Below are 13,367 nucleotides of genomic sequence, written 5' to 3' on the forward strand. Positions count from 1 at the left end.
AAAAAAATAGACTATAACAAGTTTATAACTTTTTATTCAGTTTCAGTGCATTTGAGTTATTGAAGCAGTTCTTTAGTAATGATTGGTTTTCCTTGCTGAACATTTACAGTGTTTGTGGTTTTTTTAACCTATTTTTTTTGTAGTCTGATGAGAATGGAAAGGGGTTCGAGGCCAAACCTTTGACAGTGTGCAGAAGATGACAACATTGTGGCAGCGAGTAAAGAAATATGGTGTCATTGTTTGTATTTCACACTCTCCAAATTACCTGTGATGAACTTAAGAGGTTTCATTCACGCATAGAAAAATCTTAATTATTCCTAGTGCTTTGGTGTACCATAAAAGTTGAATTATTAATGCTGTAATTTGTTCAGATAGCATTTAGTAGGAAAATATATCAGAAATAATTAATTGTTCTTGAGATGTGTGATAAGGTAGATATATCTACAGAGGGCAATCAAAAAGAGTAGCAGTAGGATATTGATTGCTTTTTAGAGAAAAAAAAATTCCAATTGTGAGAGGAAAAGTCCCACTTGGGAAGAGTGTTTTCCAGGTTGCTTCCCTGCCAGGTGTTTGACATTGCATGGAGTCTTAGATGAATAAGGCTCATGGCAGTCTTTGGGAATGACTCACTCCCAGGACCTCGGCTTTCTACTGCGAAAGCTTCCATTTTCAAAGCCCGTTGGTGTCAGTAGGAATGTCCCAGTGGTCTCTTGGTTATACTTCTAGTGAAGACCAAAGTTTTTTACACCTGTCTCTGTGCTAGCTGCAGAAGATGATACCTGTCCACCAATGAAGTAAATTTAGACTGTTGCCAGAAAGTGAACTGCATGTCCTCCACTGTTTATAGGGTTTAACTCTTATCATTTATAAAGGGAAATAAACCTTACCTCCTTTTGATCTGTTTTAACATAACTGTGCACTACAGACATGATTTAGAATCATCCTAAAGTTACAAAATGTCCAAATCGTATGAGCATTTGCTCTAAGACCATCCATATTTTCCCCCTTCCCTTTCTCTGTCTCCTTGACCTAGCAGCAGGAAGCCTTTGTTTGAGGTGTTCATCTGGAACAACTTTTCCACACTTGTTTTCATGTTCTGTTAGATTACAGGGCAGCAGGCCTACCTTTGAAGCTCCTTTCTCTTTTGTTTCTTTGCCGTGCACTCCAGTAATTAACTTTGTCCTTCTTTTATTTGTTCCAGTCAATCGCAGGCCACTCTGCTGAGCATCTTCTCCCAGGAGTACCAGGTTAGAAGTTTTCTCCTTTGTGAGGGTTGACAGGTGCCTAATTGAATGATGAATGTCCCTTTATTTCTTTGTAATTGAACTGCCAGCTCTCTGATTGGGTTGGAGGATGTTCTCCTTTCCACATCAAGCACCGCCTGCGTCTCAGTGGAGGCCTGCCAAGCCTACCCATCCATCTGTCTAATAACATCTAGCCTTTGCTTATTTGGTGGACCTGTAATAAATTATGCTAAACCATTATTATTCTGACAATAATAATTTCCCTGTGTTGCGTCGTTCCATGTGCTAAATGTTTGCTGACTTGCACTGTCAGTGCTGCTTTCCATTGCTGACAGAGATGATGATAAATGACCATTGCTGGAGTGGCAGAAGGCAAGAGAGGCAGAAAATGGAGTCATTTATCATGAGATGACAGGTGTCAGTCAAGTGGCAAGTCTCTATGGAATTACTTTTTGTAGTTTTCAAATAAGTTGTTTTTAAGCAATGTTCTTCCTGGTTAAAAATGGCAATTGGGTTGTAAAACTAGAGTGCAGAGGACTTAGATGGAATTGAATCGAGGGAAAATTAATACAAAGGTTGAAAGAGGGAACAAGTTTTCCTTTGCCCTCTGCAACCCTAAGCAAACTTATTTAGATTCAATTGCTACGACCCTGTTGGCTCTTAAACATACACTGTACCTTGTGCAGTCTGAAGACATCTCTGCCATGCAGTAGAGATTGAAATGCATGGATTCATTGAATAGAAGGAAAAAAGACCTATCACCCACCTAAATCCCCAAACTCTTTTATTCACCTTGCCCAGTGTGCTAGATATTGGGATGAAGAAATATGTCATTCTGTTCTGGAACCTGATGTGTGACACAACATAAAGATCTTTTTTTGTTTTGTTTCAGAAACATATTAAAAGAACACATGCCAAACATCATACTTCAGAAGCGATTGAAACTTATTATCAGAGGTATGACCTGCCTGCCCCACTAGAGGGTATCATACTACCTATTAATTGTAATAATAATTATGAATAAATTAGGTCACTAAATTAGTTGTCTATGGTAACATTTCAAGGCATTGTGATACAAGTCTTGCTTAAGACCCCAGGTATATTTTTGAATGATTTCTCAAATGGTATGTTTAAAGAATATGGTGAGACTGTCTTGATTGTTTGTGTGTGTACATACCATGTAAGAAATCCTTATAGTAATTATGAAATCTCAGTTGGCTACTTTAAACTTATTGTAAGTGGATATCTTGTGGAGATGCATGTTAATACACACATGTATCTACATATATGTGTGAAAACTCTCAAGCCAAATTTTATTTCTTATTTATATCAACAAGTTGAAAAATGTGTTAGAAAACAAAATTGAATTTTGGCTCACTTCTATGTTGCGTCATAGGTATTGGGTTTGCCATTTTTGAAATGAGGGGAAAAAAACATGTCAAGTAAGGACATACGGAGATGTATAATAATAGACAACTGTCACATTTTAAATGGGGTTTTGTATTTAAAAAAAAGTCTGGGTATAAATCAACAACATAATGTCCAGGAGATTTTTTGACTTCAGCTTAATTTACTATAAATAGTTTTCAACCTCTGTTCTAAAACAGAATTTTAAAATGGCTCTTTTAAAAAAATTCTAAACATGTTATTGTCTTTGGTAATAATGACTGAATAATTTATAACTGTAAATGGTAATGGCCTGCATTAGAATTGTTGGTTGGTTTCTTAAATATTTCAAGGATATATCAGAAAGGAAAACTGTCTGAAATATGCTCTTAAATTATTACACCTAAGATTGACATGTCGTTTCTGTGATGAGAATGACACCACCGATTTTAGATGAATGATTTTTATGCACAAAAATTTTATGAATGAAATGAGGACCTAGAATAAATATTGGTATCATGTTTCTGTAAAGTCATTTTTTAAGAATTGAGAAGCGTTTATTGAAAAGAAAAGTTATTGAAGTTAGCTTTTTAAGAAAGTATACACTGTACCATGTATGGTAAGAGATCTCTTCAGCATCTGTTACAGGTATACACACCACATTTGCCCACTTTTGTGTCTAGTAGAATTCCCCTTTAAACAAGTCTTTGTAGAATTTGAATTGATTTTTTCAAGAATTATAATCTCAGTGACATCAACATTTAAATTAAAGTTATAACTTAAATCATGTGTGAAAAATGAGGAATGGCTCACAGGGTGTTAGGAAGTCAGCAATACTTTGGAACTCAGGCCCTCCAAAGAAAGACTGAAAAGCTACTTACCCATCAAAAAGTACATTTTTGTTTGTAAAAACTATTATCTTAGCCCATCATATAAAAGTTTGGTTCTGGGGATCCCTGGGTGGCGCAGCGGTTTGGTGCCTGCCTTTGGCCCAGGGCGCGATCCTGGAGACTCGGGATCGAATCCCACGTCGGGCTCCCGGTGCATGGAGCCTGCTTCTCCCTCTGCCTGCGTCTCTGCATCTCTCTCTCTCTCTCTCTCTCTCTCTCTCTCTCTCTCTCTCTCTCATAAATAAAAAAAAAATTAAAAGTTTGGTTCTTTGTCCAGTCTTTAAAGCGTTGGTAATGTAAGCAATAGAAAATAGAGCATTTCCTAGAAATCTGGAGATCCACTTATAGGCAGGCTGTCAGGCTGCCCTCTGACAGTCATTTTCATTCTTTAAATGCCATTTTAATGAGATGATTTCTAAGATCTCTAAGTATGGCTTTTTAAAATCTAGTTTCATTTAAAAGTATATTTAATAAAGTATGAACATACCTTATTGGATTATCTGAGTAGGTCAAGTCGGAAATAAAATTCTTTCCTATAAATCTGGTTACTTAATGATGAACATTTGAGTGAGCAATAATGAGAATATAGAATATATACAAATATATTTATTTATTATTATTATTATTTTTTTAAGATTTTATTTATTTATTCATGAGAGACCCAGAGGAAGAGACACAGGGCAGAGGGAGAAGCAGGCTCCATGCAGGGAGCTGGATGTGGGACTCGATCCTAGAACTCCAGGATCACACCCTGGGCCGAAGGTGGTGCTAAACTGCTGAGCTACCTGGGCTTCCCACAAATATATTTATGAATTTATTTAAACGTGAGAATCTCAGTTGTTTCAAGGAGTCACAACATTCCAAGCAAAAATGTGAAGTTAGGCTGTAATGGACAGACTAAAGAGAAAGCAGCCTCACTAGTTTCTTCCTTTACCACCCTGCTCCCTGGCTTTCTGCCCTGCTCTCTATGCTTGGAGATGGGCCATATTGTTAACTTTCAGATGGATTGACCACACAGCCTCTTGTAAATGAGCCAGTTAAATGTCCCTGTATTCTCTAAGGTAAATTGGCCTTAAGAGAGTTTTGTTTTCTAGCTGATGATAATAAAGGCAAATTGTATTATATCAAAACATATTTAAAAGCAATTTGACAATGTTAATACTTTCTTTAATTCTTTTTCTTTTATAAAAGTAATACTTGGGTATTCTAGAAATTAATACACTTGTAGTGGTGTAGAAAGGAATGAATGATTGCCTGTAATTGTGGCAGCTAGAGATAACCACAGGGGTGTTTTTCATTCTGGTCTTTTGTCAATCCATTTTTATATAGATGAGGTCATACTATATATATACCATTGTGAATTCTGAATTTTATATTTGGAAAAAAAATGTATATGACATAATACTACTTTGTAGAAAGCTTTTTGTAAACATTTTATTGATTGGATTACTTCATCACATGGAAAGTACCATAATTTACTGAATTATAACTCTGTTGAACATATTGTTTCCAATGCTGTAATATAAAAATAGTATTGTGGTAAACATTTTGGTACATAAGTATTTGCATTCTGGATTAGTTTAAGATTTCTGTAAATGTGTAATTACTGGTGCAAATAATGAGCGTTTAAGGATTTTATTATATGTTGCGAAATTACTGTCTAGAAAGGTGGTAATGGTTTCCTCCTAGCACTGTCTAAGAATTCCTGTGTGTCTGCATTCTTGCTAGTGTTGAGATGATCCTAATTCAGAATTCAAAGTCTGTATTTATAGAACATATAGTATATATTGTGATTCCATCATGCTTAAATGAAAGTTCAAAATATCCAAATATCAGCTGAAAATGCTTTCTCAAGCTTTTGAATTATTGAGGAAATTTCCTCAGTTCTTCATACTGTGTACGTACTGATACAGCTTGAATGTTCATTTTGAAAACAGCTCTATTCTTTCTCCTTGCATTAATTGCATTTTACTTCCATAAAGGAGACATACTTGGTAAAATTTACTTAGGTCCATCCAGACTATTGCACATGGGCATGTATGCACACACACAGACATGTTCACAAGTGGTCAGATTTTTAAATCCCCATCAATAGCAAAGCTTAGAAATGTTGACTCCCATCTTTCCCTTCTTCTAACACACACTGTTTGAGGGCCAGCTTTATTAGCTTTATAGAATCAGATCAATTGAACTTCATTCACATGTTCACATGGGAAAAAGGCCAGCTCAAATATGTTATTGACATTACATGACAAAAGTAGTTTCTGAAAATTTGTACCACTCTTTTGTTTAATTAGCACAATTTACTTTGCATTCACTGTGTCCCATCTACCATGCTAGGAATCAAGTATATGAATGTGAATAAGACATGATACCTATCCTCAGCTGCTCTGTTTTAGTGGGAAAACAGCTACATACATGGGGATCGGCTCCAAATATTTTAAAGGTAGAATCAACAAAGGTAGTATTCACCTATAGGCTTAGCATAGAATTTTGGTAGGTTTTTGAAGTTCTGCCGTTATAATTATTATGAAAATAATAAAGATCAAATAACTTTGCCTTTAGTATTTTAAATCAGGGGCACCTGGGTAGCTCAGTCATTTGTGCATCTGCCTTCTGCTCAGGTCATGATCCCAGGGTCCTGGGTTGGAGGCCCCTATGCAAGGCTCCCTACTCAGCGAGGAGTTGTCTTCTCATTCTGCTCCTCCCCTCCCACCACAGCCAGCCCCCCACCCCCTCCATACTCTCTCAAGTGCAAGCTCTCTCTCTCTCTCTCAAATAAATAAATAAAACCTTTTTAAAAATCTTTTAAATTAACACATACTATTTTTAATCTTAGATGCTAATGAATCTTTCACACTCAAGAAAACATAAGATGGACCTTCTATGAAGATCTTTTGAGGGTGGTTTACCCACAAGATAAACACTTCTTAGTCCTCTTTTGGCAAAGCTAGAAGATGACACATAGCTTCTGTCCAAAGTAGTTTTAATTTATCAATAGATATTAGAAGATGGACCAGGTCACCTTAATGTAGTGCTCATAATCACATCCTTTTATGTCACTTAAAATTCAGACCTTTGCTAAGGATCTGTTGGATGTAGGGTCAGCATACATTTGTGTAGATTCCTCCCACGGAGCTTCCAGTCTAAATGAGAGAGAAACAAATCATTGTAAATGTATGGAAAGTCTGCACAGCAAGTTTGCAGGGTAGCATTAGGAATTTCCAGTTTTGTCCTTACTGAATGTTTTTTTGTCATTAGTATGCCCCTTTGATTGCATAGCTAAAAATTTGAATAAACCTGATCAGTCGCTTGTATAGAAGACAAATTTCCCAGAAAGTAAAACTACTACTTCAAATTAATTTTCACTTAATTTCTTTGCCCTAGCACTCCTGAAGTATTACAGAATATAGTTAGGAAATAAATTGGAGAATAAATATATTCAGAAGCAGGTCTACCCTTCAGCTTTGGAAGGCACCTTAGTAGACCTTGGGAGGTAGGGTTCCATTTCAGAGCTTTACCGTCACCAGCTAAGAGAGCGTAGATGGGTTTCATCAGTACCCTGGGGTTTTGTTTCTTGGCAACTAGGCAGCTTTTAACAAGTAATTAGGAATTCCCACTATATTAGGTATGAACATATTTCTATATAGGTATAGTAGGTTATGGTTAGACCATCTCCTGTTACGCTCTCCATTGGTTCATGGTTAATGCATGGTTAATATTTCCATGAAACCATGTCATTCTGAATCCAAATGACAGTTCTCTGCCATAGGCAGTGGCTGTCAAAGCTCTACTCTGGTCACATTAGAGCCTTTCCTGGTCCTCACACACCCCAAACCCCAGGCCCATTCCTGATATTTGTGCTTACTGTCCTCTTGCTGGGAATGTTCTTCCTCCCATGCTCATCACTTTCCTTCTTACAAGTCTCTACCCAAGTGTCACTTTCTTAGGGTTGGGCTTTCTGACTACCTCATCTAAGTTTACACTTTATGGTAGCATATATATCATTATATTATGTATGTATCTCTGTGTTTTCATTGTTTGTCTCTCCACTAGAATATGACATCAGGAACCATGGAAGGTTTGTTCCCTCCTGCCTCTTTAGAACCTGGAATAGGCTCAGTATAAGTTAGCTCAAAAATACTTGTGTGATAAATGAACATTGAGTCGAAAGTTGTAAAGATACCCTAATATCAATATAGGTTTAACTCATCTGACCCAAAGTCTGAACCCTTAACAGATGAGCATGTTTGGTGGCTGTGAGCACAGGATTAGTTGGTTAGACTTGACTGAAACGATTGGCTGTTTATTGAGCAGCCTTAGCCATGCAGTGGAATTGTTGTGAGTTGATGTGAGATTCTAAGCTAAGCTGTTTCCCAGGGACCTTTCTCTAAACCACACTTGCCCTTTTCTCCTGAAAGTGCTTATTTCTCTATTAGATTCCTAAACAGTTTTTTCGAGAAAGTCCCTGATATATGGAAAATGAACTTATTAGAATTACTTTGAGGTTATAATGATCCTGAGACTTCCTACCTTGAATAATTTACTTTTATTCTACTTTGTTTGTAGAAAAATCATATATCTTCATAAATATACTTACGAAGTAATATAATTTAGTATCTGCTTGTGGTAGTTCTATGGAAGACCTCACCTGTTGACTTTGATTTTTACTATCAAACAGGTATTGTTAACTTATTCACTCAAACAGCATGCTCTAGAGAAAACGTCCGTGTTGAATTCTCTTGTCCAGTGTGGCTCTTAAAAGTTTTTAAATCAGGGACACCTGGGTGGCTCAGCAGTTGAGTGTCTGCCTTCGACTCAGGGCCTGATCCCCAGATCCGGGATCAAGTCCTGTGTTGGGCTTCCTGTGGGGAGCCTGCTTCTCCCTCTGCCTAAGTCTCTGCCTCTATCTCTGTGTATCTCTCATGAATCAATCAATTAATCAATCTTAGAAAAAAAATTTTAAAAGTCATTAAATCAGTAATTTATTTAAAAATACATATATGCATAAGGTAATCACCTATTGTAAGCCGAGAGCTGTTTTAGGCATAATAAATTGAATAAAATACCTCTACCTCTACCATCATCATCAGGCATTCAGCCCTGCACTGGGGAATGGGTTAAGGTGGAGAGTAACTAGGCAGACACAGTACGCTGCTATGTTAAGTGATGGAGAGAGTTACATGGTGGTCATCAATTGTACCTTGGGACACCTCACATTCCCCAGGCTTGTGGTGGTTTGAGAAAAGTTAGGTGTCAGCTGAATCATGAGTTCTCCAGGTGAAAGTTGGAGTGCAGAACAGTGACTACAGATAAGACTGGCTGAGGACAGTAGTTGAGAACCAGATTATGTAGAAATTGATAAATATTAAGTGGTTATAATTGAATCTCGAGATTTAATGTGGAGCTATAAAGTGTTTCCGGGAGAATGGCACATTAAAATTTTTACTGAAAAATAAAAATCACTCTGGCTTCCATTTTTGGGATGGATTTGGGGAAGTTTTTTTGGTTCGGTGTTTTTTTTTTTTTTTTTTTTTTTTTTTTTTTAGCTGGGTTTGGCAACGAGGAGGGATGGAGGTTATGATGGAAATGCAGGGCAGGTAAGATGATGGCTTGTGTTGCCTGACAAGGTGTGTTGGCCCACCGATGACAAGTCTGTCCCATTTGTTTCTCAATAAGATGTCAACCAGTGTTGTGAAACAGAAGTAAATAAAAAGGTGAGATGAATGCATGGATTCTTTTTTTCAAACCATAAGAGTAAACTGATTTCCTCTCCATAAAGTGCTTTGTGGTACAGATAAAGCTGGGTGATAGGGCTAGTTCTTTTCAAAATCCCTTCCGTCTTCACTTTACATGTTAGAAGACGAAAGCAAGGGAGACCGACTTGCTCACAGCTTGTGCCCCCAACTTCAGTTAGTAAGTTGCCAGTGGGTTTGAGGTAAGTTGTTTTTGTTTGCCTTTTCCCTTCAATGCTTTCCTATGACAGTAGCATACTTTAACTAGAGTTGAGCGTGGCATTTGCCCAGGAGAAATGTGTACACACATGGGATGCTGACAAGTCTATGCTGGCCTTTTCTTGTCACTGCATTACCACTTGGCTTTGTCTGTCTAGGTACCTGAATGGAGTGGGGAGAAATGGAACTGCCCCAGTGCTCCTGGAGCTGGCCAATGAGGTAATGTTATTGTTATTATTTTATTTAAACCTGCATAAAACCTACAGGGCCTGTCTAGAGTAACTCTGCTTGGAATTATAATTAACCTTAAAGAAAGAGATTTTGAGGTACATTAGACATTTAAATTGCTCCCTGGTCTCTTTGTAGTTTTAATAATTGGACAAAGAACTTCATATATTAATAAATCAGTTAACATAATTAGTCTGCTCCTTTTAAGGCAAATGTGTAAACAGCTTCTTGGTTTCTTATTTTGTGGGAAATTTCAACCAAGCAGCTCAGGACATGCTCATCTTTGGATGTGTTGTCTTAATTTAGTGTGAGAAATACCTGTGTTAAGAGACATATGCCAAGAAAATCTATGCTATTATAACAATGAAGAGAGAAATTGTATACTTAGAAATGTAATGTTTACTTGATTTATCTTTTTGTCCGTACTTTTATTATGATAAAAGATTCATGCCTCGTAGAAAAGTCTCTTTATATCAAGAAGCATACTGTTCTTAGAAACACCAAGTATAAAGTGATTTATTGAACTTATTTGTTAACTCTGCTCTGCTTCTGTTCGGGGATACAAATAATAGTCTTACATTTAAAAAAGGAAACCCTAAAGATATTCCACGAATGAAGGAGCTGTAAAAAGTTCATAGTAGTGGCAGAGAGCATACTGAAAAATAAAATATTTAATTCCTAAACTTTGAAATATTTATCCACTGTAATAAGAACAATACAATATTTAGTCTAACTTGGAACTGCTTATGCAAACCTCGCAGGGATGGAATGCAATGTACACTGTTTTTGTGTTGCATTATAATGGAAAACATAGAAACAAGGCAGAAAATGTGTGTTTGCATTAAAGATGACTCAGTACTGTGAGCATTAAGTGTGGTAGCAGCAAATTCTACATGTTACATTAGCAAGGAAGGATGGCTCCTCTCACAGCTTCTGTCTGCTGTGCGCCACTACAGTCAGCAAATGAGCAATTACCTATCAGTTACTGGAAGGTTTTAATAGTCTGGGCAGTGTCTACACAGCCTGATAGGATAGTTAACATATAAAATTCACTTCTCCTCCTAGCAAAACATGTATCTTATTCATATTTTTTTCTGCTTCTAAAGCAAGGTGGTTTTTAAATGTCTTGGGACTTGTTTGTTATGAGTTGATTATATTAGCAACTTGAGGTAGCTGTGCTGTGACTAGGAATTTAGTGATTGGCCTGTATGAAAAAAAAAAAAGAGCTAACAGCATCTAGAAATAATGTGATGCAGCATGGCACTCATTGTTATGGAGGATGATATTGATGACATAAGTGTTACGTAGTAGCCATTTGTATTCATTTGAATTTTTAATGGATATTTCTTGTTGAGCTTAGCTATTTAGCTGCCTTTACCATCCATCTTCTAGTACTATGGAAAATTTTAAGCCACTAACACATTTTCTCCTACATCGGTAAACTTGTTATTTACCACGAATATACAGAATACTTAACCAAAGAGAAGAAAGAGTTATTAAAGATTTTTTTCTGTCCTTTGGCTGCAGATTGCCACAGAGGTAGTAGTACTTTCTGAGTGACTGCTAATGCATTAAGGAAATTTGGAAATGATTGGTACCAGATTATGGCTTCTAAACAACCAAGCTGCCATTTTTATATGATGGTAAATACTTAGGTGACATATGCTTGTATCTGGTGACAACTGATATGATGGTAATGCTTTATGAGTCAATATATATTTAATCAGTGGAAACTGTAAAAACTGATGAGAAATATATAACATTGGTACATTAGAGTGTGCAGTAGCTCTCTTAAACAGGAACACCGTATTGTTGATTTGGGGGGCAGGGACTAGATGCCGTCATCAGTGATTTTATAAATATCTTAATACTGATTTTCCTATTTCAAGGCTAAAAATGAACATTTTAGGAAATCTCATTTTGTGAGTAATAATAAGATCAGTCATTCTGTTCTCTCCACACAAATATTTTCAAGTGAGATTTGAAGCACTATGAATTTTACTTACATGCTAAATTCTGACATGAAGCATGATGGCCCTATTTCAGAGAAAGATGGACACATGATTAATATGAAAATTAGGGAGATGCAAGTACCTGAACTAATAAGGTAGTCCTTATTCAGGCTGGACTACCTTCAGTAATTTCACCATTTTTCATGTGTCAGCTCTGATGTGGGTTACTAGGAATAAGCAGCTTCGTGGAAAGCATTTCTTTCTACTTGGGGAATTTAAGGGCATCCAAGTACATACATATTTGAAAAAACTGTTCATACAAATGAAGCCAGCCTTTTTGTCTAGTTACTAAATCAAGATAAAATTTTGGTATGAATACAGGACTTGAAAACCTGTCAAGAAAAATTCATGGTGATAATATCTGAAGAACATTTGCTATCTTACACCTAAGAGAAAAAGACTTATTTTAGGGGAGCATTAGCGCTCTTGAAAAACACACACCAATTTTCTGGGGAAATTAAATCCATGCTTAATAAAAGATCTGAGAACCAAAAAGAAAACGGTATGTTTCCGAAAGAGTAGGTATATTTTTAATTAATTAAAATGACTGTTGGCCTGAGTATTCCTGTTTTCTTTTCAATCCTTTAGAAGAAAGTTACCTCCTTGGGTTCTGTATTAACTAAATAGATAGGTAACATTTCAGATAAACCCGAAGATGGTGATTTTATAGTGCAGGGATTATTATTGTTGTCTCTTTTAGTATTAATGTCTCAACAGTATTGAACAAGATATTAAACAAGATCTTTTATACGTAAGGAACTTATACCAAAACTTTGGTTATGTCTTTAAGGATAAAATAAACTAAAATCAGTAAAATCCACATTCTTAATGGCTAAGGAAATTCAAGACAGGTTCTGAAAGCAGTCACTAAGAGAAAGGATTTCCTTCTTTTTTTTTTTTTGAAATTCAAAACAATGTAAATATAGATAGTTGGAAAGAAAGAATAATGGCTAGAATAACAAATAGTATTGGCCTACCAGTGGAAAAAACTGGGGAGAGGTTAAAAAAAAAAAAGTTCATTTCACTGTTTTAGATTAATACTCTTTCCAGGTTGTTCTATCCTTTTGCTCCAATATTATATTCAATAAATTTGACCCACTTACTCTTTCACTAGGACAGATCATACTTGTTATGATTTTATTATGATGGAAGCCACCAAGAGTAGGAAAGATTTTAATGAATGATGCTTGCTGTGGTTGATTAAAATCGACTTAATCTTCAGTGTTGACAAAATATTGGAATATCAACCGCTTGCACAACTTGACAGTTTTAATTTTCTATTTCTGTTTGTAAAGGTGGACTATGCACCCTCATTAATGGCTCGGATTATACTGGAGAGGTTTCTACAAGAGCACGAGGAAATGCCACGTGAGTTACCTTTTTTCTTTTTTCTAGCCATACTCTTTCACTCCCTCCCCCCAGTTTAAAAATAATTTACACAGCATTTCAAGTCACTTAATGAGTGCCAGATTCCAAAACAGCTATCATGAACAGTTAATGACAATTAAATGCTATTTAAAGGACCACCCACAACTTCAGTAGTCTTCAGAATAATGCTTTCTTCTTTGTCTAAATTCTACATTCACCTCTTCATTCAGCAAAATAGACAATGTGTATCAAACTCAAAAATTGATTCATCTTTCATATACAGAA

The 13,367-nt window shown here is 36.2% G+C and overlaps 1 protein-coding gene across 8 annotated transcripts in view; it reads left to right on the forward strand.

Annotated features, from left to right (window-relative positions):
• Nucleotides 1–13,367, forward strand: part of CDIN1 (CDAN1 interacting nuclease 1) — a 228,629-nt gene that overhangs the window by 51,651 nt on the left and 163,611 nt on the right. For 6 of the 8 annotated variants that reach the window (XM_055316932.1, XM_055316926.1, XM_055316928.1 and 3 more), the window contains exons 2-5: nucleotides 1,202–1,247; nucleotides 2,137–2,201; nucleotides 9,633–9,693; nucleotides 13,010–13,082. In XM_055316932.1, the coding sequence (XP_055172907.1) occupies nucleotides 13,031–13,082 (52 nt within the window). In that variant the 5' untranslated portion in view covers nucleotides 1,202–1,247; nucleotides 2,137–2,201; nucleotides 9,633–9,693; nucleotides 13,010–13,030. The remainder of the gene's footprint in view (nucleotides 1–1,201; nucleotides 1,248–2,136; nucleotides 2,202–9,632; nucleotides 9,694–13,009; nucleotides 13,083–13,367) is intronic. The other 2 variants (XM_055316931.1, XM_055316929.1) reach the window with 2 other exon arrangements.

Source organism: Nyctereutes procyonoides, unplaced genomic scaffold (genome assembly GCF_905146905.1).
Source record: "Nyctereutes procyonoides isolate TBG_1078 unplaced genomic scaffold, NYPRO_anot_genome, whole genome shotgun sequence".
NCBI lineage: Eukaryota > Metazoa > Chordata > Mammalia > Carnivora > Canidae > Nyctereutes > Nyctereutes procyonoides.